Source organism: Caretta caretta, chromosome 7, assembly GCF_965140235.1.
Source record: "Caretta caretta isolate rCarCar2 chromosome 7, rCarCar1.hap1, whole genome shotgun sequence".
NCBI classification, from domain to species: domain Eukaryota; kingdom Metazoa; phylum Chordata; order Testudines; family Cheloniidae; genus Caretta; species Caretta caretta.
This window is the reverse complement of record NC_134212.1, coordinates 114,304,014-114,331,369: the sequence shown is the minus strand read 5'-3', so window position 1 is coordinate 114,331,369 and position 27,356 is coordinate 114,304,014. Positions and strand designations below refer to the sequence as shown.

The 27,356-nt window shown below is 42.3% G+C and overlaps 1 protein-coding gene across 1 annotated transcript in view; it reads left to right on the top strand.

The window, feature by feature from the left end:
• The window catches only part of TDRD1 (tudor domain containing 1), a 57,059-nt gene that overhangs the window by 24,775 nt on the left and 4,928 nt on the right, over positions 1-27,356 (top strand). The window contains exons 12-23 of the mRNA XM_075131068.1: positions 9,846-9,953; positions 11,274-11,444; positions 13,480-13,731; positions 13,936-14,064; positions 14,940-15,050; positions 15,791-15,961; positions 17,001-17,255; positions 17,804-17,920; positions 18,362-18,475; positions 24,747-24,914; positions 25,329-25,544; positions 25,721-25,770. Of these exons, the coding sequence (XP_074987169.1) occupies positions 9,846-9,953; positions 11,274-11,444; positions 13,480-13,731; positions 13,936-14,064; positions 14,940-15,050; positions 15,791-15,961; positions 17,001-17,255; positions 17,804-17,920; positions 18,362-18,475; positions 24,747-24,914; positions 25,329-25,544; positions 25,721-25,770 (1,862 nt within the window). The remainder of the gene's footprint in view (positions 1-9,845; positions 9,954-11,273; positions 11,445-13,479; positions 13,732-13,935; positions 14,065-14,939; positions 15,051-15,790; positions 15,962-17,000; positions 17,256-17,803; positions 17,921-18,361; positions 18,476-24,746; positions 24,915-25,328; positions 25,545-25,720; positions 25,771-27,356) is intronic.

Genomic DNA, 27,356 nt, shown 5'->3' with positions numbered 1-27,356 from the left:
TGAGGATTCTCCAGAGTTTCCTGCTGTCCCTTCTCCACCATTTTCTGATTATTTTTTTTTCCCATCTTGGAAGTTGAACATTTTGTCATTTGTGTTGAAATCCCTGGGTTGGTGGATGAGTCCAGAGAGATTTCAGGGAGATCTGGCCAAGGCAGAATCAAAGCAGTATGTCATCACAGATGACAGTCTGGAAGGTTGGGAAACATTCTCTGAGAAGTTGGTGGCTCAAGGGATATGGTCCATCTCAGAATGAAAGAAAAACACACATTTTCCTAGAGCTGAGGCTGGGCAATTAAGTATGCTCTTTGACAGCGGGCCCCAGCATTGCTGAATAGTCATATTTTGGTAATCACACACATGGCAGCGATGGCATACATAAACCATCAGGAGGGTACGAGGTCAAGGAATCTACAAAAGGAAGCAGCATCTGTGATGCAGTAGATGGAAGTCCACCTATGGTCTATCAGGGCCCTGTATACCAAGAGCACCAATAATGTGAAGACTGACTGGCTGAGCAGAAGAAAAATTGATCAGGCAGAATGGAGTTTTCACAATGAATCCTTTTGGAGTTCTGATTTTAGATCTTTCCATCAAAGGTTCACCAATAATTTGCAGGAAGAAGGCAGCCAGGATCCCTAGGCATAGATGCCTTGTCACTAAAGTTTCAAAAGGGCTTACTTTATGCTTTTCCCCAGTGCCCATCATCACAAGTGTAATACAGATGACCAGGAAGGAGGAAATGGACTTGGTGGGATTGCATCATTATGCAGGTATGGAATGACGAGCAGTGGCTGCAAAACTTTCCAATGTGCAAAGCTCACCTTCCTGGAACTTTGTGCAGAGCTCGTCCCTGCCCTGCAGCATAAGGATACCAAAAATGAGAGCTGTTCTCTCGGTGAAGAAGTGTGGGGTGATCGCTGTGTGGAAGCTGGCAACGCCAGACCACTCCTGGTCAGTCACGAATCAGTTTGGAGTTGGGAAGTCCACCATGGGGGTTGCAGTCACACAAATGTGCAGGGCCATTAATCGCATCCTTCTATGAAGGACTGAGACTCTGGGAAATGTGCAGGAAATAATGGATGGCTTTGCAGAAGTGGGATTGCCTAAATCCGGCAGGTCAATAGATGGCACGTATATCCCGATGTTGGCCCCAGACCATCTTGTGACAGAGTTCCTCAAGAAAAAGAGCTACTTCTTTCTGGCATTGCAGGCACTTGTGGATCACCAGGATCGTTTCACTGATACCAACGCAGGGTGGTCAGGGAACGTGCATGATGCATGCATCTTCAGGAACCCTTGCCAGTATAGAAAGCTGCAAGCAGTGACTTTCTTTCCAAACCAGAAGATTCAAATGGGGGATGTTGAAATGCCCATAGGGGTATGCTGGGTTTCCCAGGATCATTTTCTCACATGGCTTATGAAGCCTTACACCGGAAACCTTGGCAGCAGCAAGGAGCTCTTCCACAACAGGCTGAGCAGGTGCAGAATGACCATTGAATGTGTGTTTGGCAGATTAAAGGCTTGCTGGCGCTGCCTTTATGGCAGGTTAGACCTCAGTGTGAAAAATATTCCTATGGTCACAGTAGTCTGCTGTACTCTGCATAATATTTGTGAAGCTAAGGGGGAAAAGTTTCCCCAGGGGTGGAGCATCTACTGGATCGGCTGATTTTGAGCAGGGCTATTGGAACCAGGGCTATGAGAGGAGCTCAGAGGGGGGCTATTCAAATCATAGAGGCTTTGACAATGAACTCCAGTAATGTGTCTTCATGAAAGGCATTCAGCCAGGCTTTGTTTACTTGCCACCTGGAATGAACCTTGTGGTAATTGCTTCCTGAGTGTGATCTGAAATGTGCCAATTGCCACTGTGTGTGAATTCCAGCAGCAAGGTATGGGAGAAAAATGAAATAAGGATTAATTTTCTATGAGTACATTTTTATTAAACAGCAATAACAAATACATAGAATACAATTTCTTGCAAGGGACATGATACTGAGTAAGACTCTCCTCTTAATGGAGGCTCTCATAGCTGTGTATAAATCCAGCTGGGGTAGAGTGAAAGGGCTACTGCGATGTGCCAGGAACATGCCAGGAATGAGGTGGGGGGAAGGGCATGGCATGCAGTTTTTGATAAGCTGCATGCCGAGGCAAGCATGCATGTGTTCTGACTGCACTGCAGTCAGGGACTTCAGCATCTCCATTTGGTCTTCCATCCTTTTTTATCATCCGTTCCTGGCCCTGCTTCCTCTCCAGGCTAACTATATTTTCAATTTTTTGTTAATTGTCTCTCTCCACTCTCTGTGGTCATGATCTGTGGTGTCAGATGATTGGAGCACCTCCCTAAATGTGTCCTCCTTTACTCCTCCTGGGTTGCCTCCTTATCAGACAGAGGCGCTCCACTGGTGTGTAGGGGGTTTCCCTCAAGGGCACAGGTGCAGAAGCACAAGAAACAGAGGCAGTATTGTGAGTGCACTTACAGCATTAAATCATAATAGTTAAATGCACCTCTTTCTCGTTCTCCCTTGGCAAGCACGCAGCTGGGCGAGTGCCCTAAACATGGTCAGTTCGGCCTGGGACGGTGGGGAGGGGAAGGCCCAAGATGGGGCAAGGGGCCTAGGTGTTTTTTTACGGGAATTGCTGCAAGCAACGAGGGATATTATTGTAAATTCTGCCACCATTTTCCACAGGTGGAGGTAATTGAGGCTGATATCTCACTCCTGAGGATAAACAAGGATGCAAAAGGGCATCTCCTGCATGTGTGTGGCTTCAGACCGGGTCCCTATGCTGCTTGTCTGTGTGCCACTTTGATTGCTGCACAAGTGATTGCTGGTTGGCGTGGCAAAGTTTCTTTTAGTGGGGAAAGAAACACAGCAGCTTTGCCAAGGAAACTTGGCAGAGGATTGGCAAGTACCTCCAGGAAAGTTTCCTAGAGATCTCTCTGGAGGATACCCATGAAATCTCTGTGTGCATTAACACACTTTTCCGCAGGGCCCCCACTGAGTAGCTGCATATGGGAATGGGAAACAGATGCAAACACTACTAGTCTTGTACATGTCTATCCCTTAACCCACTTCTAGTATATAATGAAACAAAGGACAACTCTATCTCATATAACCAAACAGTATCAAATCAAAATGAGCACTTACCAGAGCTCCCCTCTCCTGCATCATACGCGCTGGAGTCCGAATGCTGGGACTGGTTTGAACCCTCCGGAGTTGAGAAGAGGTCCTAGCTCACCACGCTACTGGACGACCCTATCACCTGTCCCACCTCATCCTCCAACTCCACTTCCTCATCCACCACTTCATCCTCGGGAATGAGTCCGCTGGCTGCTGTCTCCAGTCCCCTGAAAGTATCCACGGGGCTCTTAGCAGTGGAGGTGGGGTCACCGCTGAGGATGGTGTCCAGCTGCTTATAAAAGTGGCGGGTCTTTGGTGCAGCACTAGGGTGACAATTTGTATCCCTTGCCTTCTGATACGCCTGCCTCAGCTCCTTGATCTTCACACACCACTGTTGCCTGTTCCTTTTGTAGCCCTTCTCCAACATGCCACAGGAAATCTGATCATAGGTATTGAAGTTCTTATGGCTGGAGTGGAGCTAGGACTGCATAGCCTCCTCTCCCCGCAGATCCAGCAACTCTGGTATATTCCAAGTGGGAGAGCGTTTGCTGCATGGAGCCGCTAGGATCAGCTGGGAAGATGCCTTATGAGCTTTCCATGCTGAGCAAACAGCAAGTGGAATTTCAAAAAATTCCCAGTCTTTTAAAGGAGGAGAGGATGAATGCCTGTGTACCTGGCTGCAGGGCAGTAGAGTTCGAACTGCTGACAAGATTGGTCAGGATGGGCATTGTAGGACACCTCCTGGAGGCCATTTATGGCGACATAAGCAAGCGCAGTGTCTACACTGACACTGCGTCGCTCTGACTTAGCAGCAAAAAGCTCTGTGCCTCTCGGGGTGGTTTTATTTTGTCAGCGTAGCAGGAGAGTTAAATTGGCAGGAGGAGCATTGTAGTATGTCCACCTCCACTGTTTTATTGATGAAAGCTGACTTTTGTCCACAAAACTGTGTAGTGTAGACAAGGCCTTAGTGGCCTGCAGTGGCTCAAGAGGCCTTGGTTTCTGGACATCATGAACATAACCGTGGAGCCACCATTGTTCCTGAATCTGCTGCCAGATGTGTTATCCCAGAGTCTTCATTAGGATCCGAGCAAGTTAAATTTAGCACCTTGGCATTTGAAAGGAATTTTCTAAAATGAAATGGTTACTCTGCTGGTCTCACAGAAACTCTCTTAGCATATAGGAGAAAATCAATAAAAAGAGTTTACTCAAGGATCTGGTCTAAATTCAAGGCATGGTGCAGAGACACATTCAGCATCATGTAGCCAAAGTGTCTCATGCTTTGGAGTTTTTGCAAGATGGTTTTGATATCATATTGAAGGCTAATACCTTGAAAATACATATTTCTGCACTGTCTGCAATTTTAATGTATCCAGAAAATCTTCCATTTCCTGCCATGAGAACATGTTCTGCTTTATTAGAGCAGTTCAGCTCTGACATCCTCCTAAGGTGCATTGTGCTCCATATTGAGATTTGTCAGCTATAAAGGAAGAATGCTGATTGAGTTACAGTGGCCCCACTTAAATTAGCTGAGCCTGGCAGTAGCCTGTATAATCATAACACATACAATCCTTAATAACTTAGCTTAATTATAACCCAACTTCTTCAAATGGCCAAGACTATTTCAGTGGATGACTAGTACGCCCCAGGTTCGGATCTCTTCCTCCCCCAGTGAGGTGGTCAACCCACCCTCTTCAGGGGTTCGACAAATTTAAGACCTTTGAGGACCTCTTGACGTGGATTACAGATACCCTTGATATACCACCTGAACTGACTCAGGAAAAACAATAGACAGTTGGATGTTCTCCGCCAATAATACTGAGCAGAATAGCAATGCACATTCTAGCAATGCACATTCGTCTAGTCCAACCCCCTGCTCAAAGCAGGACCAATCCCTAACTAAATCATCCCAGCCAGGGCTTTGTTAAGCCTGACCTTAAAAACCTCTTAAGGATGGAGATTCCACCACCTCCCTAGGTAACACATTCCAGTGCTTCACCACCTTCCTAATGAAAAATTTTTTCCTAATATCCAACATAAACCTCCCCCATTGCAACTTGAGACCATTACTCCTTGTTCTGTCATCTGCTACCACTGAGAACAGTCTGGATCCATCCTCTTTGGGACCCCGTTTCAGGTAGTTGAAAGCAGCTACCAAATCTCCCCTCATTCTTCTCTTCTGCAGACTAAACAATCCCAGTTCCTCAGCCTCTCCTCGTAAGTCATGAGTTCCAGTCCCCTAATAATTTTTGTTGCCCTCCGCTGGACGCTTTCCAGTTTTTCCACATCCTTGTAGTGTGGGGCCCAAAACTGGACACAGTACTCCAAATGCGGCCTGACCAATGTTGAATAGAGGGGAACTTTGCATACTTCTATCTCCATCCCACCCTTTGAGCCCTTGGCAACTGCTCTTTATCATTTCTCCTAACTAATGTGACTGCTATCTGGACACCTCCTGAAGAGTTGGTGAAGATCCTCATGGCAGAGTTTCCCTAAACTATATTCTATAAGGATGAGTTCAGGCCTCATCAAGTTTTTGCCTAAGGTGGTATTGGGTTTTCATCTCAATCTATTCGTCTCCTACTATTCTTTTTAAAACCCCACTCTAATCCAGCCAAAATGAAACTATAAACCTTGGATGTAGTGAGAGCTTTATCTTTTTATTTAGTCAGAACTAAGTCATTCAGAGTATTAACAAGAGTGTTCATGACTTTTTCGTGGAGAGTTTCCTCTAACCCTCTATCTCCCTTCAGATTATCTAAATGGGTTTTGGACTACATCAGACTTTGCTTTCAAGGGGTTAACAAGACATTGTTAGGATGCATGCCACGAGGGCTCATGCAACCTCAGCAACTTCCCTGTCAAATGCTTGGATTTCTGAAACGTGGTGTGGGCACATAGAGCTAGGTCCACATGTTCACTTCCCATTACTTTCCTGGTTTGGGTTTCCAGATCAGATGCCACCTTTGGTAGACCAGTTCTCCAGTCACTCTTCAAGTTATACTTCTCTTTATGGTTACCATAGAGTAAGCAATGGTTACTTACCCTATGGTAAGCTTGGTTCCTTGAGATGTGTTATCCACACAGGTTCCACTACCCACCTTGCATCCTCAGTAATTGAAGTCCCACTATGTGGGATTTTTATTGTCAAAGAAACTGAGTAGCAGTTGCATGTCCTGCTTGGCTGCGGTGGGCAAGAGAATATGAGGGGATGCTATTCAAAAAGAATCTGATCTTGGGCATGTAAGGCACTTGTGTACCAAGAGTGGAATCTGTGTGGACAACCATTTAGAGAGCCGGTTACTGTAGGGTAAGTAGCTGTTGTTTTTTATTTTTCCATTGGGAAAACTGAAAACATTTTAGTAAATCAAAATTTTCTCAATTAAAATTTTGATTTTACAAAAACTATTTTCTGTTGAAGAATTTTGACTGAAAAATATATACTAGAGCTGGCTGGGAATTTTCTAACAGGAATTCATCCTCTAGATCGCGGAATAGAATTAATCACTCTTGTAAAGATTGGCTTTCTGTGATATGTGGTGTTCAGGCATGTACATACCAAAACAGAACAGTGTTTTTTTTTCACTTACGTGTTTTCACCTCTGAACAATCTTAGACCTGATAGTTAGACTTTTGTCATCTCCAGAGATTCAAGATGAAGGTGCCCTGGTTAGTCATTTAGCTGGTGCTCTGAAGAAATTTTTGGATTTCATAGCTCTATAAAGTACTTGTCCTGAGCACAAAAAATACCTGATTCTATTGGAAACCTGCAATTCCAGTATTGCACTTTGCCTTTCATCTGGGAAGCAGCTTCTGAGATTTATTAAATTTATCAGTGGTAGCAGCCAGCCTCTGGAATTGGAGAATCTTAAAGATTTCCTGTATTCGTAAAAAGAAAAGGAGTTCTTGTGGCACCTTAGAGACTAACAAATTTATTAGAACATAAGCTTTCGTGAGCTACAGCTCACTTCATCGGTTGCATACAGTATGCATCAGATACAGACTAACACGACTGCTACTCTGAAACCTGTCTTGGTGACTGGCTGTTCAGTGACAAGTCTCCCAGAATATACTAGACTTCCTCCATTTGAAGCTCATAAGACTTTCTTACATTATATTAAATCCATTTCTGATGGCCCAGTTGAACTATAAGAACGAAGACCTCTATCCTGTGATTTGAGACCAAAGGTTACCTTGATGAGGAAAAAAAAATGCCAGCCTTTTGATCCAGACATGGCAAACCATAAGGACGCCAGGTTGCATTGTACGGTGTCATGAGGGGTCCTTGAATCTCTTTAAATTCTGTAGAGTCTTGAATTCTCTCATCTAGAGCAAAGGAAAAGATTTTGTAGAATAATCTGCAACATTTTACTGTAATGGAGCCAAGTTCTGCTTTAGTTAAGGTTGAGTTGTAGTGCTCTAAAAATCTGTTGTGGTTAGATGTGCTTAGATGGTCTTGAAGGATGCTGTGCCTTACAGGAGAGTGGGGTAGGGTTAGTGATCCAAATTTGGGGTCATTTGAGCAAGTGGTTCCTGAGGAACCCAAACCCCTCAAGCATTTCATGTAGTCCACAAACTACCAAATTTTTGCGCACACACCTGGGGCTTGGATCATCCCCCACCTAATCCGTTGCTTGACATTTTAGCACAGCTAGTGCATGGCATCCACAGCCCCTTTGAGGAAGCAGTACTGAAAATATTAAAGGGCATGTGTAGTTGTCTAGAATGGTATATGCTAAACCAGGGGTCAGCAACCTTTCAGAAGTGGTGTACCGAGTCTTCATTTATTCACTCTAATTTAAGGTTTCACGTGCCAGTAATACATTTTAACGTTTTTAGAAGGTCTCTTTCTATAAGTCTTTAATACATAACTAAACTATTGTTGTATGTAAAGTAAATAAGGTTTTTAAAATGCTTAAGAAGCTTCATTTAAAATTAAATTAAAATGCAGAGCCCCCCAGACTGATGGCCAGGACCCAGGCAGTGTGAGTGCCACTGAAAATCAGCTCGCGTGCCGCCTTTGGCACACATGCCATAGGTTGCCTACCCCTGTGCTAAACACTCACACATCACATTACAATGTGCATGTGCAGAAAGACTTAGGGAAAACTGTTTCCACGCAACCAAGTTTCACATATTCCTGGGTAGCTCAAGGGAACATGCTGTGGCTGTCAAAACCTGAGCTATACCAAGGCACTGTAAGTTTGAATCCTACCTTTTGGCAGAAATCTTAGAGCTCTGTAGATCTGATGCTACTATCCACCCATGTCAAGGGTTGTGGGGTTTTTTAATATAATCAGAGTAAAGCAGATAATTCAGAAGGGGCTCAAATGATTTACAGGGGGAAAATGCAATACAAATGTTTTCTATACAATACTTGCGGTTGTGAGAGTTGAGTGCAAGCAGATGGGGGAGGGAATAGGTGTGGAGATTTAGCGTCGAATGATGGGAGGAGGATTTGGAGGGATTAGAAGTTGGTGGAGCCCTATTCCTCTCAGGGGCTCCGAGCCCCTCTCCCTGCCTCCCATGTGAGCTGGGATCGGTAGGGGTGGGAGGGGAAGAGCAGGAGTGCTGAAAGTAATGCAGATTTACACCTCTGAAAACTTAGGTGCTTTCGGTTTGTATTTCCTATCGCTCCCATGCAGGGTGGGAGGTTAGCAGGGTGGGGGAAGACCTGGCCTGGCCAGCATTTCAGGCAGAACTCAGACCTCTGAAAACCAGGAACTAGAACAAAGATGCACACCAGCACAACCTTAACTCCGATCTCTTTGAGCAATGCCTCAATAAGATCCATAACACTCACTCTGCAGATAGTGCTGAACTTAGGGAATAGGGTAGGTGGTCACTGTTGGACTGTCTAACACTGCCTCTTTAGGCAAAACACATGGCTAGGTGATCTGTACAGAACAGGAGCTACTTACGCCTGACTTTCACTCAAATGTAGTTTACTCCACAGAAACAGCATACACCTGCTAAATTTTACAACCCCTTCACCATTAGGCTCAGGGTGGTATTTAACACTGTACTTTCACTTAGCCATCATTAAACCCAGAGACCACTCGTATCCTACTTTATTGCTGCCATTCCCCCTGGCAAGAAGCTCCCTTTGTACCGCTAATGACACAGCCTACAGAACTCATTGCTGAAATGAGGCATACTAGATCTCTCAAGGTACATATGCACCTCTTTCCTTTGATCATGCTATACCTAACACAGTGAATGCAGCAGGAGTGCATGCTGATAATTCCCAGTGGCTGTTGCCAGCTTCAGGATCAGAATTGTCCCTTAACTCCTTATTTGTTGGTTTTCAGAGGTTTGAATTTTGTTGAACTCCTGGAATGTCCTGGAAGGGCACTAGGAACCACCAACCAACTTTAGCTCTGCATTAATGAAGTTTGTCATTGAATTAGATTTTTAGAGAGCTGATGTGCCTTTGCTGTCACAAGTTTTGACAAGTCTGTTCCAGTACTGAGACTGAAAAACCATCCCACCCAGTTATACAGAAAGAAGTTGATTTTTGTCCACTGGAGAAATACCATTGATTATAGGAAACCTCTGTTCTTTCAGGCTTTTGGGAAATCCTTCTTTTGACACACAAAGGAGCCTAATACTGATTTTTATGTAATAGATAAATCTTAATTTTGGGCATTGAGTTAAAAGGGTTTGTCTTGTAGTGCTTGCTTAAAGAAGTCTTGTTAATGAGTATTCTCCAAAAACTCTTATTGTCAACAGGCCAGCTTGCTGAGCTTCAAGTATCCTTGGGTGAATACTGTAACAAAATCCCCACTGTCCCAAATTTCTGTCCAGCTGCTGGAGAAGTCTGTTGTGCCCAGTTCACAGGTAAAGGAGAGGGAAAGGATGACTCTAAATGGCTGATCGCTATTATGTTTAATTTCTTACCAAATTAAACTAAATCTCTATAAAGCACTCTTAAATAGATTTGAGTGTCTACATTAACTAATTGGTGCAACTCTCTAAACTTTTTTAGAAATATATTTAATTCAAAGATATTTCTGTGTGTAGACAGGGCTTTTATCATTTTACTTGGACCCAGTTTACCTGTGGATACAGAATTATCAGCCACATCTAGGTAACCAGTGTTGTGACCAGACACCAGCTGTGATTAAGAGCCTGGAATGGGTACTTACACCAAGGAAACTGTAGCATTGGATAAATTCTTGGGTAGAAATACTTTCAGGGAAACCCTGAAGAAATTTCTAGCTGACGTTGAGGAAAAAGCCCTTAGGCCGGAGGAAGAGAATACTACCGATGTGCTAAATAAACAGTTTTCTTGTGTCCAGAAACAGTATGGGATACATAATACAAGAGACAAGAAAATGGGGATCAGAGAAGCAGTGCAACGTCCAGCAATGTTTACTTTGATATTGGCAGGGGGATTCGGTCTTTGCTCATCTGTTTTGGTGAACATAGTTGTGATAGTGGAGTAAAGTTCGCTAATATCTCACTTTAAGTTTCCAAATGCCTTAACACAATCTAAACCTATTGCTATCCCTTTTTTGACCTGAGCAATTAGCCCTGCAGGTTATTTCCAGGAGGAGGAAACATTGATCATCAGGTATTTATCAATAAACAGGATTGCATTAAAGTCCTGTTTCCCTGAGTGCAGTAGGAATTAAACAGGAGACAGTTATTTGCCCTCTGTCCTAAGCCCTTTCCAGCTAGCACCTAGCCCTAAAATGTTTTAACTTAGCTTCTTCTCAGGGCCATGCTCCTAGTGCTTTTTCTGGCTGTCTCCTTTGCTTTCTTGTTGCCTTTTCTGTCTGCTTCTGTAGTCTTTCTGCTGTCTCTGACAGATGCCTCTCCATCAAGCAGTACCCAGTGAAACCCCTCTGGCCACATAGCTCTGTTTCTGGTGGGACTTGCGGGTGCTTTTGTTTTGGGCAGGGATGTGCCCATCTTTTGGGTGGAATCTCCTGTTGTTTCAGCTATCTGGTTCCATTAAGGAGCTTGTTTTTTTTCTTTTATTTTGAATGAAGGGTGGCTGTTATACTTAACAGCTTCAACAAGGTTTAACTCAACCCATGACAATATTATAGTTCAGAGCCATTGCATTTTGTATTAATGTGTTGCCAAGAAATCCTTTTGGTGCTTAGGAATTAATCATTCACAGAATGTTTGTATCTGCATCTTTCCTTCCAGAAGACAATCAGTGGTATCGTGCCTCTGTTCTAGCATATACCTCTGAAGATACTGCTTTAGTGGGCTACATAGATTATGGTAACTTTGAAGTTCTCCAAGTGGCTAGGCTTCGCCCTATGATCCCAAAATTATTGGAGTTGCCAGTGCAAGCTATAAAGTGTACGCTAGCAGGTATGAAATGAACTACAAGCTATTGCAGGTGGGATGAAAAATAAAGTTCAAAACAGATGTGGGGCAAAATTTTTTCAGAATTTGCCTAATTTAAGACCAGATGCAACCATTGACTGACTGAGGGAGGGAGGGAGGATGAGGTTAAGGTTTGAAAGCTACCTTTAGAAAATCAAATTAGCACTTCATAGTGATAACAGGAACGTTAAAATTCATAAAGCTAAAGTCCTTTCAAATGTGCATAGTAAAGATATCTAGTAAAAAGGAATAAAATATACTGTAAGAACTGTACTGTCCTCAAATATGCACTTGTGCATTGTGCATATGGCCTTGGCTCTAATGTGTTGAGGTACTGGCTGCAATGACTTTCTTAGGCACCAGTTCTTCCTTGGAAAAATTTGACGGCACCGAATATTTGAATGGTACTTTTTGGCAAACTATGGATCAGCTCCCTTGGATCAAAGTGGCTTTTTTGAAGCCTCTGAGCATTTTCTTAACATTGTCAGTAAGGAATATTCCATTTAATCCTGTCAAAAGGACAAGGTTGAGATGCTGCTCAGGCTCTAAAGCTTTGTAAAAGAGGAAAACCTTAAAGGATGGCTGTGCCTTTAGGGATAGAACCCATGCACATGGGGCATGCCCTGCAAATCACACTGGATGGAATCAGCAATAGCGTTTTTGGTAATTTGGTAATACACCTCTCCCCCGATATAACTTGACCCAATATAACACGAATTCGGCTACAACGCAGTAAAGCCGTGCTCTGGAGGGTGGGGCTGTGCGCTCAGGTGGATCAGCGCGTCTGGCTCCAACACGCTGCTCTGAGTGGCATGTTAAGGGAGCTGGGCCAAGGGTCTCGGGGGGCGGTCAGGGGACAGGGAGCAGTGGGGGGTTGGATGGTTTGGAGGTTCTGGGGGCAGGGCGGTCGGGGGAGGGGAACGTGGGCGTGGGAGTCCCGGGGAGCCTGTAAGGTGGCAGGGGTGTAGATAGGTGTTGGGGCAGACAGGGAGTGGGGGAGGGGTTGGATGGCTCGGGGGTTCTGAGGGGCAGTCGGGGTGGGAAGTGACCATTAATAACAGAAATGCTCGAGGCCACAGCAAGTTTGCTCTAACGCGGTTTCACCTATAACACAATAAGATTTTTTTTGGCTCCCGAGGATTGCGTTATATCAGGGTAGAGGTGTAGTAATTTTGGTGTTGTAAGAGGTGCGTTTTGGAATCTGACTGTTTCTGTGCCGGTATTGCAGTGCAGCTCCTATAAATGGAGCAGTTCATTGATAAGAATGAAGAATAGAGTAGACTAATACCACATTAAACGTGGAGATGTTTGCCTTGAATTGAACCAACAGTTTGCAATGATCCATCTGACACTATACAGTGGGGAAGTCTAATGTTAACTTTGTAGAACTATCACCAAAAATCTAAAACAAAACGTAGGGAAATAGCAAAGTTAGAAAGAGGTGCTGAAGATTCTGATAGTGCATGGCGTGCTGGGGATTCCATCTTAATATGTACCTGAGTCCAGCCATTGCATCCCGAAGTCCAATGACTACTGCTTTTCTAGGGGGTTCTTACTTGGCACTGAGAGTGTATGGCAAAACACAAGTATGTCTATACTGGCAATCATCTACAACTACAATTACTAAGTAACCTTTCTTTTGAGCGTTTCCATCATTAAAACTGTGTCAAGCAATACAAAAATTGAGTGTCTCTTGCTTAGCAGTATTGAGATGTGTTGGGGGAGCACTTGCCATATCTAACAATGGCTCTCTGATCTCTAGGACTCTAGACGCTACCTTAATAGTTCCCTTCAGCATTTTGTAACCCCTGACATTAAATCACTGGCATGTGCTGCTATTGATTTGATGCATATTTAAATGGCAAGTAATTTCAACCATTGACAATGTTATTCATAAAACAGCTTCACAAAATGAAGAATGAACTAGTTCAAGAATGGGGATTGTGGGAGAACAACTCCCAATAACTACAGTCCAGCTTGAAATAAGATAATATTTCTTTCCTTTAAATTTCACTTTCAGGTGTGAAGCCCCCATCAGGAGCCTGGTCCTTGGAAGCTATCTCTCTGATGAAACAACTAGTGCAAAATAAAATGATCACTATAAGAGTGGTGGACAAAAAGGAGAATAGCTCTGTTGTAGAGATTGCAGATGAATCTGTTACTCCAATAATAAATGTATCTAAACATCTTTTAGAATCAGGCTATGCAGTGAAATATTCCAAGGATGTCTTGACAATAAATGAAACTGTTAACACTGTGAAGGAAGTAAGTGGTAAGTATATGAAAAGTTGCTATAGAAGCTGGTTTTATCTATACTGTACAATAGATATACAGTAATCTATTAGGTGACTTGAAATGAGTATGGTCAGTTATGTGGCCAAGAATGGGCATTTAGAATGTACATTTTCTTTCCCTATAATGCTGTCTTTTATGTCTCTCTGACCCTGTTTTCTTCTCTTTCCCCTTCACCCTTTAGCTGTAGGAGAAACAATAAATAAAATGGATTGTACATGGGTTAAGCTGACTCTTAAACAGATAGTAAATGTCATGCTGTGTACGGTGAACAATCCGGGAGACTTCTTCTGTCAGATCTTCAAAGATGATGGTGAGTTGTCTCAACCTTCATTTTTCTGTGCTCTCTCTGTCTTCTCATCCTTAATCTTGTTGCATATTAACTTGTAAAATATTTTGGAATGGGATCAATGTAGTTTTCATGCACCGATGCTCCTAGTGGACTTTTCATACTTAGAGCTTACGCCTGAGCTTCCTAATTAGTTCATACTAGTCCTGTAGGTCTAAATTTGAGCATGCATTTTAATAAGGACAAAGATCAGATCTCTAGGGACAAAGAATGTTGGGAGATAGTATCCCGGATGCAGTGACACTGAAAAGGAATGAAGGGTAATTGAACATGAGCTCCCAGTGTGTCTAGGAGGACTAACATAACTGATCGAGGCCCAAGCAGGGGAATATCAAGTAGGAGTAGGGATGCACACAACATTATTAAAACCATTACTGGAATACTGTGTCCAATTCTTGTGTCAGAACTCTAAAAACATCTTCAAAAATTGGAACGGGTTCAGAAAAGAGGCACAAGAATATTTTAAGTGCTGGAAAAACAGTCTTATTGAGCTTAGGTCGAACTGTCCATTTAGTTTATCCAAGAGAAAATTAAGAGATGACATGGCCTGCAAGTACCTGCATGGGGAAGAGATTTCCAATATTTTTTGGCCAACTAAAACTTATAACAGTACTAGACTTTTATACATGAATATAATAATACTGTTTTACCCTAAATCAGGGGCACCTTGAGATTTTTTAAAGTATCTTTCTAAATATGCTGTTAATGGGACCCAATAAATAAGATTGACATTCTGCACAACACGGTCTTGTTTGTGCCTGGTAACTCCAAACCACTGACTTGCTGCTTCTAAAGATGTATTAAGTTTGGTTGTTCTTTGTTTTTTATATTCTGCTTAGATTTACTTGCTCTAAATGTACTCAACAAGTCATTGGCAGAATACTGCCAGCAGATTTCAACTAGTGTTTTCAAGCCTTCAGAGGGAGAACCTTGCTGTGCTTTTTTCTCTGGTAAGTAATATTACCAACTACTCTTGTTCATTTTTTCATTTACAAAAATGTCCTTAAATGGAAAATGCATCTTTATCTTTGACTCAGAGAATGTTCTGTTTAATATATAGCTTTCTAAACCTTATCAGATATTTTGGGCATGGTCTTGATGTGTTTGATGTGTTGCTAAGTTGAACAAGGAAGGAAAATTGTTCTGCAGTTGGTAACGGTAAACCAAGTATGTGTGAATAGTGACTCCAGTGAGTGAACAGTTAGGAACCTTTCAGGTTCGATATACACCTAAATAGATCATAATACTGGATATTGTTAATATATAGTCTGATTGAACAGAAGTAAACAGTATAGAGAAAGAGGTTTAATTATTACCTTAGAGAAAGTTATTGCTTTTCCAGGAGGTAAATATTGGATTTTCCACTAGTTTGTATGGGATGTTAATAGGTTACTTGCATCACTTTTTTATGTACTTTCATTTCTAGATGAAAACTGTATTGATATTGTGGAAGGGGCCTGATTGCCCATTGCCCTGCACCTCGTATAGTCACTCAAAGCAGTGCAGAATGAATATAAAATGCTATCAAATCAGAATGGCAGTGTTTTACATCTACTTTGAAGTCATGTAACCGATTACATATTGTGCAAAGCAACAGAAATTAAGGCCCATTTTCTCTGCCAAGGAAAGTAAATTAGTTCTGCTTATGATTTAGGTAAATGTGGGAAATCACAGTTCTTTTAAATCCTAGGTGATGGTAACTGGTACCGTGCTTTGGTAAAAAAAATCTCTTCAGATGGAGCTATTAAAGTGCAATTTGTGGATTATGGAAATATTGAGACAGTAACTCCAGATAAAATTCGACAGATCTCATCAACATTCCTAAAACTTCCATTTCAAGGAATTAGGTGTTGGTTATCAGGTAAATCTTCATTTAAAGATGTTTTAGAAATAATTTCTGCATCTGCTAAGCATTCTGTCATAACGACTTTTACAGTTAGAAATCATATGGCATTTCAGGCATGGTAGACCTTCCAGTGTAGCATGTTTTTAGTGAAATGTGTTTAAAAAAATTGTTTTAACCATATTTTCTTCTGTTAAATAGAAGTGATTTCTCTTTGTGAACTGAAAGGCAAAGTTTCTGATCACCTGTAAACTCTTCACAATTACACCTCCATTTATATCTCTGCTCTCATCTCCTACAGTTTGCCCCATTCTAAGCTCCACCCAAGTTTATTTTCTTATTGTTACTTAAAGGCAATGCAGAGACAAGCCGCTCCTGGATACAGGCCAGTACAGAGTGGATGTGGAGCTATGGTTCTGCCTGCCCTGTCTTGATTTGGAATAAGACCCCCTGGCATGCTCAAAGTGAAAAGGTTTCAGGATCGCATCTTAGTTTAATAAATATTGAAATAGTTATTTGGCAAGGAATCTGACATTTTCCCTGACCCACCTTTTTCCCAAAAGGAAGATCTGGGCACTCAGGGATACATTCCTAAACTACCACTCCAATTCTATATATTAGATGAGGAAGAGCACTAGGGCGCAAAAACAGCTGTTCCCTTCTGTCAGTTAATACTCTGCCTATTTAGTATTTTGCAAATAAGGATATTAAACTGCTTTACAAACCTTGTATTGCCATGTAGTATCATCCCCTTTTATGGATAGCAATGGGAACAGAGGCACAGAGGAGATTGACTCATTGACAGTCATGCAGAGTCTATTACGGATTTAGGAATAAACTCAGGATGATTTTTTAAGAGGAATTTGATATTCTACATTTTGGGGGCCCCAACTCATTTTGCACTAGATATACTTAGAGTACACATTCCTTATGGCTGCAAAAGTGGTCTTTCTAACTAACAGGACATTTTAAAAATTTGGATAAAACTAAAATGGTAATTTTTTTTTTAAATTGTGAATGAGAAAATGTATTTTTAAGTCTTGTCTTGTTTCCTTAGGTGTAAAGCCTGTTAACAAGGAATGGCTCCCAGAAGCCACAGCAAGATTTCAGATGTGCACTGCAAGAATTAAACTTCAAGCCAGAGTAGTTGCTTTCAACAAAAGTGGTGCTGGAATAGAGCTCATTGATAATTCCACAGGTTGTCCAAGAAAAATCAGTGAAATTTTAATTAGTGAAAAATTGGCTTTAAAGGAAGGTCTGCCAAATAAAGATGGGCTACCAAATACATCTGCTGAGAAAGTAGAGCCTCGAGGTGACTAAAGCAGTCTTGTTAACGAATGATAAGAATATTGGGTATCCCTCAGTCTGACTCTCCTTTTGATCACATCTAAGATGTAATAAATGTATCTAGTTTTAAATACATCATGAAGTTTGTGATTGGGTGCAAGTTGTCCTGCAGGTGGCATGATAGGCAAAAAGTAGGTAAATGTGCAAGTCACTGGGGTTATGTGTTAAACAATATTACTTAAATACACTGTAACAAATTATAGCAAACTTGAAGTATGACTAAAGAGTCTATCGCATATTGGTTTCTAGTATCTTATTTTCAGCAATATTAAAATTAGCTCGCATTGATTGATTGTAAGAAAATTTATATATTTTCTGATGAACAGAATATCCAGTGTATTAGTGTCAGTGTTCAGTTTTCATCTCACTGCAATCACACTAAAATGACTGGAACATGTTGATAGACTGGAGATGTTACTTAAGTTAATAGACATGTGCAACTGTGGTGAACTTGTATATATTTGTAGAAGTGCTTTGCTCTGTGCTTTACTAGTTTGTATCTAATTACTTTAGAAACCTCTTGTGAGCAGTGGCAGACAATAGAATTGCCTATCAATGAAACTGTGTCAGTCCGTGTAATGGAAGTGATAAGCCCAGACTTGTTTTATGCTCTACCAAGTGAAACCAGAGGTAAGAAATGAAGAGAATCTCTTGGTTTATCTAGTTGATAGCAATATATTTGGAAGACTGATGCAAGATGTTTAACATTATAATAATGAATTGAGAGACTACCAAATACATCTCAGACAGTAAGAAAAATGCAGAAATATAAATATTTTTATTAAAAGCTTTGCGCTAACTTAGGTAAAATCAGGCCTAATAATAGGCTTTCCTATGGGTGGGTGGGTGTGTGTGTGTGTATAGCCTATTATTAGGCCTGATATTACCTAAGTTAGCTCAAAGCTTTTAATAAAAATATTTATATTTCTGCATTTTTCTTACTGTCTGAGATGTATTTGGTAGTCTCTCAATTCATTATTATAATGTTAAATATATATAATAAATATATATAATTTTTATCGTGCTTGAAACTTCGTGCAGTACTAACAGATTCTCTTCACTTATATTTAGTAGATCAAGAGAAGTTGCGTAGGTTGATGATTGAACTGGTAGAATATTGCGACACTCAGAACAGTCACTCCTTCAGACCAAAAGTCGGTGAAGCCTGTTGTGCCAAGTTTGCAGGTGAGAGAGAATTCTTGTTCATTCTAAAAAAGGAAATGTGATCTGAACTGCAAAACTTGGGCAGATGGCAAAGTCCAAACCTTTAAGAAAAGAGAGATTTGTAAAATCCTTGATATGCCACAAAACATTGCCATATTTCATTTTGTATATGGCTTCTGTTTAGTTACAAACAATATGTGACAGTCAAGGCTAGAAACTAAGGAATGCTTCATGCATCTGAAAATCCATGGAGTTTTAGGAGGGGCAATACAATGATCTAAACTGGAATTTAGTGAGGCTTCGTGAGTGAACTCCCCTATTCCTAAGCAGTTTTATATGTTATCCAAAATAAATTTCTTCAGGAGCAACCCAGAGGGGAGGCTTGACTGAGGGCTTGGCTACACTTACATTTTATAGCGCTCTAACTTGCTGGTTCAGGGGTGTGAAAAATCACCCCCCTGCATGCAGCAAGTCAGAGCGCTTTAAAGCGCTAGTGTAAATAGGCTCCAAGCACTGGGAGCCTCTCCCTTCATGGAGGTGGATTACCAGGAGCGCTGGGAGAGCTCTTTCCCAGCGCTTGCGCGCAACCACACCTGCGCTTCAAAGCGCTGCCTTGGGAGCGCTCCCATGACAGCGCTTAGAAGTTTCCAGTGTAGCCCTGCCCTGAGTCATTTATTTCAGTATTGATTCAAAGAAGAGTTCTGCCAAACAAATCCATAAACATCACTTCCTGTAGCACTTGAATTTTCATTGGAGGTGTCCTATCTAAGTACTGACCAGGCCTGCACCTACTTACGTGATTGGACATTGGTGTCAAGATCACAGTCCAAAGTGGTATAGCTGCAAGCAACAGAACATTCCTGTAAAGTGAAGCACAAGGGTGTCGGATCTGTCAACAGTTAAAGGAGAGATGGACAGAAATACTACAAAACACAGTGTTAAATTTAGGCACTGAAGTCAAGTACTAGATGAAAAGATGGCCAACAGAGTTGAAGTTCTGATTTACTTTACTATTTGAATGAGTTGGGGGATTAAAAGAGATGTTGAGGAATTTGTGTCCTTTAGTAGTAAATAGAAGCTAGCACTCGTGGTAGGTCAAAGGAGTAGGTAATTAATACATAGCATTTGTCTAAACATCCAGAAAACACCACTAATGTTACAGCAGAGATGCTATAGTTAAGACTGAGACAGCAATTAATAAAATTTAATTGCTGCTTTAAGTGGTGCAATTGATGCTTCATTAAATTGTGTGAAGATCCCCCTTTCCCCTCCTTTTGTGCTGGGATGGGAAGAACTCTCCTTGTCAAGGCCAGGTCATGGGCAGTCAGACTTTAGTAGTTGCAGCCAGAGTCCGCAGTCATGTGACAGGAGTTAGGAGTCAGCTGAGTCAGGACACCAGGAGTTCAGAAGCAGAAGACAAACTGGAACCAGAGTTAAGCCAGATCAGGAGGTCAGAGCCAGGAAACAAACTGGAGGGCCAGAACCACAAGTCAGATGCCAGGTAAGCCAAGCCAGGTAAGGATGCCAGGAAATAAAGAAGCATAAGGCGCACAGTCCAGAACAGGATGGAGCCCAGTTGTTTGGATACTTTTCTGTGCTTGCTGCTGGCTTAAGTAGGGCCAGTGGGCCAATCAGCTGCCCAGGGGCTTGGCCAGTTGGACCTCAGGGCGGAACCTCGTCTTGGGGTTGGGCTTCATGAGTCCTAGATAAACCATTGTGAGCGGGCTGCCATGTAGAGGGTTGGAGTATGGTTGCTCCCATGGACCCTGTGGACTGGGTTCGAGACACGTGGGTCATGAAATCACCCCTTCCCCTAAGGACACCCTCTGGGCAACACGGGTCCAAGTTTCTCAGTATGGCTCCTATGGAAGGCCTGAACCAGGGTGAGAGCATGAATGTTTCAGCTGGCTCCCAAGTGTGTTCCTTCAGGCTGTAACCTTCCCAGTTAATCAATACCATAATTTGCCCAGCTTAATCTTAAAGTTGAGGACTTCATGCACCTAAATTCCCTCTAAGATGCATGGCCATTGAGGGCTGAATGTGCAGGCAGGCAGTGGGGAGGGGCGCCTCTCCCCCGGCCCCACTGGAGCTGCCGCGGCCAGGGAGAGGCACCTCGCCTTCTGCCCCCAGGCTGCTGTGGGGAGTCTCTCTTTCTCTCTGTTTCTTTCTCTCTCTCTTTCTTCCCTCCCCCGCCACAGCCCCAGGGCAGCCTGCACCCAAACCCTTCATCCCGAGCCCCACCCCAGAGCCCGCATCCCTAGCCAGAGCCCGCATCCAAGTACTGTCACCACTCTTTGAAGGCAGTCTTAATTGCCAAGAGCTTTTTGTCCAAGATCTCATAGTTTCATTTAGCAAGGGTAAGATTCCTTCAGTAGTAGGCAATGAGGTGCAGTATTTGCTTGGTTCCATGCCTCTGAGAGGGGATTGCCCCAGTCACTGTGCTAGACGTTTCAACTTCCACAATAAAACTATAAAACTTGCCTTCACCATTGCTCCTGTATCGGCCCTCCCAGACATGATGCAAGCTTTAGCTGCTCAAATGCATGCTGGACCTTGGGCGACCTGTGGAACGGAGCATTTTTCCAGAGTAGAGCAGTGAGGGCCGTGGTTTTTTGTTTTTGTAAAATTCAAAATGAACCTCTGCTAAAAGTTTGCGAAGCTTAAAAATAGCTTCAGTCACGCATGTTGCAGGGGGCTGCCCAGTTGCTGGAAGACTACACCTTGATTCCTTCTGGGGACAGGATGAAACCCAGGAATTTGGTTGAGGTCTGATCAAATGTGCACTTCTCAAATTGAGTATAGAGACCATGTTTTCATAATCTGTGCAGGATTGTACGGATGTGAGTGGTATGTTGGTCCATATCATCTGAGAAGATCAATATATGATCTAAGTATACCACCATGAACTGGTTCAGTAGGTCTCATAGCATATTGTTAATGAAGTGCTGGAATGTTACTGGGGCATGAGTCAGTCCGAATGGCATAACTGAATATTCAAAGTGCCTTTCAGACCTGTTATGTCCAATCTTTCATTCATCCCACTCTTGGATGCGGACAAGTTGTAAGCTCCCTGGAGATCCAATTTAGTGAATATGCGAGTGGCCCCTATCCTTTCCAACAATTCAGGGATAAGTGGTAGTGGGTAATGGTTCCAGATTATCTGATTTGGGTCTTGGTGATCGACACAGAAGCAGAGGCTGCAACCCTTTGTTTTTATAGAGGGACACTGGCTGGTGAAGTCAGCTTACGAGCGAACCCCGGGTCCAGGTTATCTTGTAGATATTCTCCCAGTGCAGCCAGTTCAGGCTCTGACACGGTGTATATCTGCCCAAACAGAATCTTCACCCCAGCTGGAGTTTTGTGGGGCAATCGTAGTCCTGATGTGGGAGGAGACTTTCTGCATTCTTTTTCTCAGGGACATCAGTATAGTCACAGTATCTGGTGAGATGTTCCATAGTTCCCCTAGTAGGTGTTTCAATGCAGTGACTACACCTACTTGAACCTCTTGGGTCTTGGTGCAGCACTTCCTGGTCTCCGGCTGTGCTGTCAGCAGAATTATGATGGGAAAGTGACCTTCTGTTCTCACCAGTGAATGAAGGGATCATGAATGGTTAACCAGGAGATGCCAAAGATCAGGGGAAAGTGTGGGGAATGGATCACACTTTAATCCGGCGCTTTTCCATTTTGAAGGAGGGGTGGGAACCCAAAGAGAGACAAAGGATTCCCGCCTTGTGCCAAAGCTATTAAAGGGGGTAGAACAGAATAAAGGGGGCTGTCAGTCATGAGAAATCCCCTAGTTACCACCTGAGCTGGAACTAACAATGAATGTACCCAGACTAGGAAGAAGTCCAGTCTGTGAAAGAAGCTTATTGGAACATCTCGGAGGGTGAGATTTTATCTATAATTGGTTTCGTAATGTATTAGGCTTAGACTGGCTTGTTTTGTTTTATTTTGCTTGGTAACTTAGTTTGTTCTGTCTGTTCTTACTTGAAGCCATTTAAATCCTACTTTTTATACTTAATACGATCACTTCTGTCTATTAATTAACCCAGCATAAATGATTAATACCTGGGGGAGCAAACAGCTGTGCATATCTCTCTATCAGTGTTATAGAGGGCAGACAATTTGAGTTTACCCAGTAAAAGCTTTATACAGAATAAAATGGATTTATTTGGGGTTTGAATCCCATTGGGGTCTGGGTGCTGGAGACAAGAGTACTTATTGAGCTGTTTTCAGTTACGTCTGCAGCTTTGGGGAGCATGGTTCAGATCCTGGGTCTGTGTTGGAGGAGACTGGCGTGTCTGGCTCAACAAGGCAAGATTCTGGAGGCTCAAACTGGCAGAGAAAACGGGCACAGAGGTAGTTTTAGCACATCAGGTGATAGTCCCAAGGGGGTCTCTGTGACCGAACCCATCACAATAGGCACCTACAAATGGGAAGCCCCAGGATGGGGCTGAGGGTGTGTTTCAGTAAGGACTAGAGTACGGGTCCGTTTTCCCCCCATTATGCCTGGGCTGGCTTCTTTTCCCCAACCTCCTCTGCTCTCATACTAAGCAGCCCAAAATGGCATGGCCAGATTTGCAGGCCAGTTTCTTTGATTTCTTCCTGCAAGCGTCTTGGAACTGGTACTGCTGCTCTGCTTCATTCCACTCTGTATCTGCTGTGAGGCAGCAGAAATGTGCTGTGTAGGAGGCCTCTGTGCCTTGCCTCTGCCAGAGTCTCCTTGGGGCAGCCCCTTGGCCATTTGAACTTGGTGTGGATCATCAAAGATGGCCGATATCGACTGGAGAAAGGCATCCCAGTTAGACAGCACTGGGCTATGGCCTTCCAGTACCAGGGGGGTTGGGAGGGTTAGTCTAATAAATCTCCTGTCAGCAGGCTGATTACCAAGGATTGGTCAGAGGCATGGATTGGTCAGAGGCATAGATTTTGGTACACATCAGAAACAAGATGGCATTGGTTCTTGAAGCCCCCAAACTGCTGGCAGTTCCCGTTGAATTGTTCAGGCAAGGGTATTGCAGGCCTCTGGTTGAGGCAAGGAGCTGCAAGTTGTGTTCTCAGCACAGTATTCTCAGCGCTGAGCTGCCTCACTTGCTCCTGCAGCTGCTGGTTGTGCCAAGCCAACTGTGTTACTTGAGCCTGCCGTGCTTGATTTTCTGCCTGGAGGCAGGGGGCCCATTTGGGCAAGTCAGTACACCTGGTGGCTGTAGTGATGCAGCTGGGTCCAACCTTCTTGCACCAGGCTTAGTCCTATAGGGTTATTGTGGTCCAAACAAGTAGTAGTCAGAGCCAGAGTTCACAGTCACAGGACAGGAGTTAGCTCAAGTAGGATACTGGGAGATCAGAAGCAAAAGACAAACTGAATATCAGAACCACAAGTCAGGTGCCAGGAGTTAAGCTGGGTCAGGATGCCAGGAAATCAAGGAGCAGGAAGCACAAGGCACACAGTCCAGAGCAGGGTGAGCACAGTAGTTTGGACAGCTTCCCTTTCCTGCTGCTGGCTTAAGTAGGGCCAGTGTGCCAATCAGCTGCTCTGGGGCTCTGCCAGATGTCTCTCAGAGGTGGGGCCTCATCCTGAGGCTGGGCTTCATTAGTTCCAAGTAAGCCATTGCAAGCAGGCTGCCACGTGAAGAGTTGGAATGTGGTTGCCCCCATGGATCCTGTGAAACTGGGTTCAAGACGCATGGGTCATGACTCTCCTTCATTTCTTGTGCCAGATTTTCCTAGTATCACAGAGCTGTGCAGCCAAGGAGCTAGAACAGGAGCCAATTGAGTTAGTGTATGTTCATGTGGCCTTACTTGGGTGACTTTGATCTTTTGAGATCTGCCAAGACATAAGGTGGGGAGGAACTTTCCCACTCCCTACTTCAGGGTGACTGGGCTAGCAAACTCAAATCTCAGATGGAACGATTTGGAGGAAACTCGATCTCTCTCTCCTATCCCATGCCCTCACCAGGACGTCTATAGATTTTCCTGTCAAAAGGCATGTGATCTAATTTTGAACACCAACTGTATTTCTTAACTAAGAAAAGTTGAGGTTTTGGAAGGTTTGAAACATCTGTAACGTAGCTTAGTTCTTTTCTGATGTTGATTTTCTTTTTTAAAAAAAATTAGTACTTCTAAATGGCCATGTTTTGTTTTCTGTTTTTTGTTTTTACGGTATCCATGTACTCTGAATAATCTCCTTTAAATTCTGGAAAGCTATATAGATTAGATGGATTATTATGTAACTCTGGATCCTAGTCTGAAAGTGAAGAACTTCAAATGTTTTGTTCCAATTTTTTTTTTCCAGGGGATGGCCATTGGTACAGAGCTATCGTTCTGGGAGTTTCTCAGTCTGAGGTGAAGATAGCATATGCAGACTATGGAAACACCGAAACTCTACCATTCTCTAGAGTCCTGCCAATCACTGCACATTACTTGAAGCTCCCTTTTCAGATAATTAAGTGTTCGCTTGCAGGTAGAAACATAACCAACCATGTTGGCTATTTAGCAGTGTGACTATTTAGTCAAAAAAAAATTATGTTGTTACCATTAACCCCTGTGTTATATTGTCCATCTAGATGAGGACTCAAAAAACAGTATACAGATTAGCATTGTAAAGTCTATTTTCAAACCCAGAAAGACTAATCTGAAAATTTTCTGAAATAGTTTAGGTACTGCAGAAAAAAAAACTATAGACAACTAGAAAACTGGGCTGCTCCTAATTTAATGATAAAGCTATTGGTATTGATTTTTTTTTAAAGTTTTGTAACATTTTCTAGGTTTTACTGGCATTTTATAATTTAAGATTTTAATGATGTTGTAGCGGAAGTAGCTTAACTATTTACAATCTAAACTAGAACTCAGTTGTCTCTTACTTTATTTTTTCCAGGAATCATGGAATGGTCTCCATTAATAATAGATTTGCTAAAAACATTAATATTGAATAAGTGTGTCATGATCACAGTAAAAGGGATCAATGAGAATATTCATGCTGTATCTGTGGAGAAGTGTTTTGAAAACAGCAGTCTAAGTATAGCCGACAAATTAGTAATGGAAGGTTTAGCCAAATATAGCAACTCTGGAAATCAAAGTATTCTACACCAAGGTAACTGTTTTTCACTTAAAATATTCTCATTCTTAAATTTATTCTAGTGTTCAAAAATGCGTTGTGTGTATCCATAACTAATGTCCTTTGTCCTTCTAAAATCTCATTGTATTCAGCCAGTTAATGAGGGAATAATAATGCTTTACTGATCAGATTCCTGTTCATTTTTTCTCTAGTAGCCCATGCAAATGAGGCTAGTTGCTGTTGCACAGAATTAAAAAAGCAAGTAAGTAGTATTCAGTCTAAACTTACATTTTCTCTTCCAGATACTGATGTTTAAAAAAAAAAAAAAAGAGCATGGAAAAGGTTTGGGATTTTTGATTTGTGGCTGGCTATAAAATTGAAAAAAGAAGTGTTCTAAAAATGTGAACTTTCCTATTTTATTTTTTACATAGTCAAATAATTCAGAATGTCATGCAACATGGAAAATATAGGTTGGCTGTATAGTCTTGGTCAATTCCTCGTTTATCACAGATGCATGTAAAAAATGAATGTTCAGAGTATATATGAATGCTATGAGAAGTTACTGTGAATATTCTTCAGTGTGTTCTACACCATAAATATTTGAAGTAGCAAGCCAGAATTTGCTGCTGATATTAAGACATTGGAGGTGGACTTATTTTTATCTTTTTAAAAGAAAACCACAAAGTATTTATCCCGACCACTGAAATTGCTTACTATGTATCTGTAAGAAAAAGTATAGTACCATTACTAGTTTTATAGAACTGACTTGCTGACATGAAAACAATATTCAATTATGTCTGTTTGTAGGATGATTAAAATGTATTTAATTAAAATTCTAGGGACTGTTGCATAGGAATTAAGGCTATGTAAAGCGGGCGGAACCTGCAACCTTTAAAGAAAAGATCATTTATTAGAATATTATAACAGCACCATTATATGGTCAACGGACTACCAGCCTTTTCATATAACCAAGGGTTAATGTGCCTATGAAAAAATTAACTGTGGGTGCAACTTGGCATTCATAATGCCTCCATGCTTGTATTTTTTTACAAGAATCTTATGAAGTCTGTTGCAGGTAATAAGCAAACTTAGATTTTGTTTTGTTTTTATAAAAACGAGTGAAATCAGTGTTAAAAATCTGAACTTTGGAGTTTCAAAGGCCCATTTTTATTTTTAAGGAGAAGCCCTACATTTAGTGAGAGTTACTATCTTTGTGTGGGAGGTAGAACCAGAAGCATTTGTTGGTTCTGACTGCTCTGATGACTTTTGTGGGGGAAAGGAGAGTATTTCTACTGAAGAGGGATTATCATGGAAGCTGGGGAACTTCAGAGAGGGAATGTTGATGCCAGGCATTTAGAGGCTGGTAGAGAGTAAAGCCATCTTGTTAATGAGCTTACTCGTGCTCCTTCCCTGTCCTACTACAGAATGGAGCAAAATCATTTTCTCCCAGGTAGTCCTTTGAACTGTAGCCATGAGGAATCCAGCCAGATTTCTGCATCCAGCCCTGTGAATGACTCCTCTGCTTGTTTTGTTGGGGTGGGGGGAGAGGGGAGAGTGGGGGACAAGACATGGAAGGGGTCTGGCTTTGAATCCCCTGAGACAGGTGGAGGAAAGACAGACTTAATACACTACAAAGGGCTTCCAGGAAGTAACTCTAGAGGTAGGTAGCACACCAGTGAATGGGAGCAAGGAGAGAACTTGGTGACAGGGCTAGGTTAACTTCCTGTTGGCCTGGGCCATTGATCTGCTGACATCATCATCTCTAGCACCTCATCAGAGCTCTCCTTAGGGGTGTCTTTAAAAAAAAAATTGAGGGTCAGCCAAAATCATTTAATGCACCATGCTGTG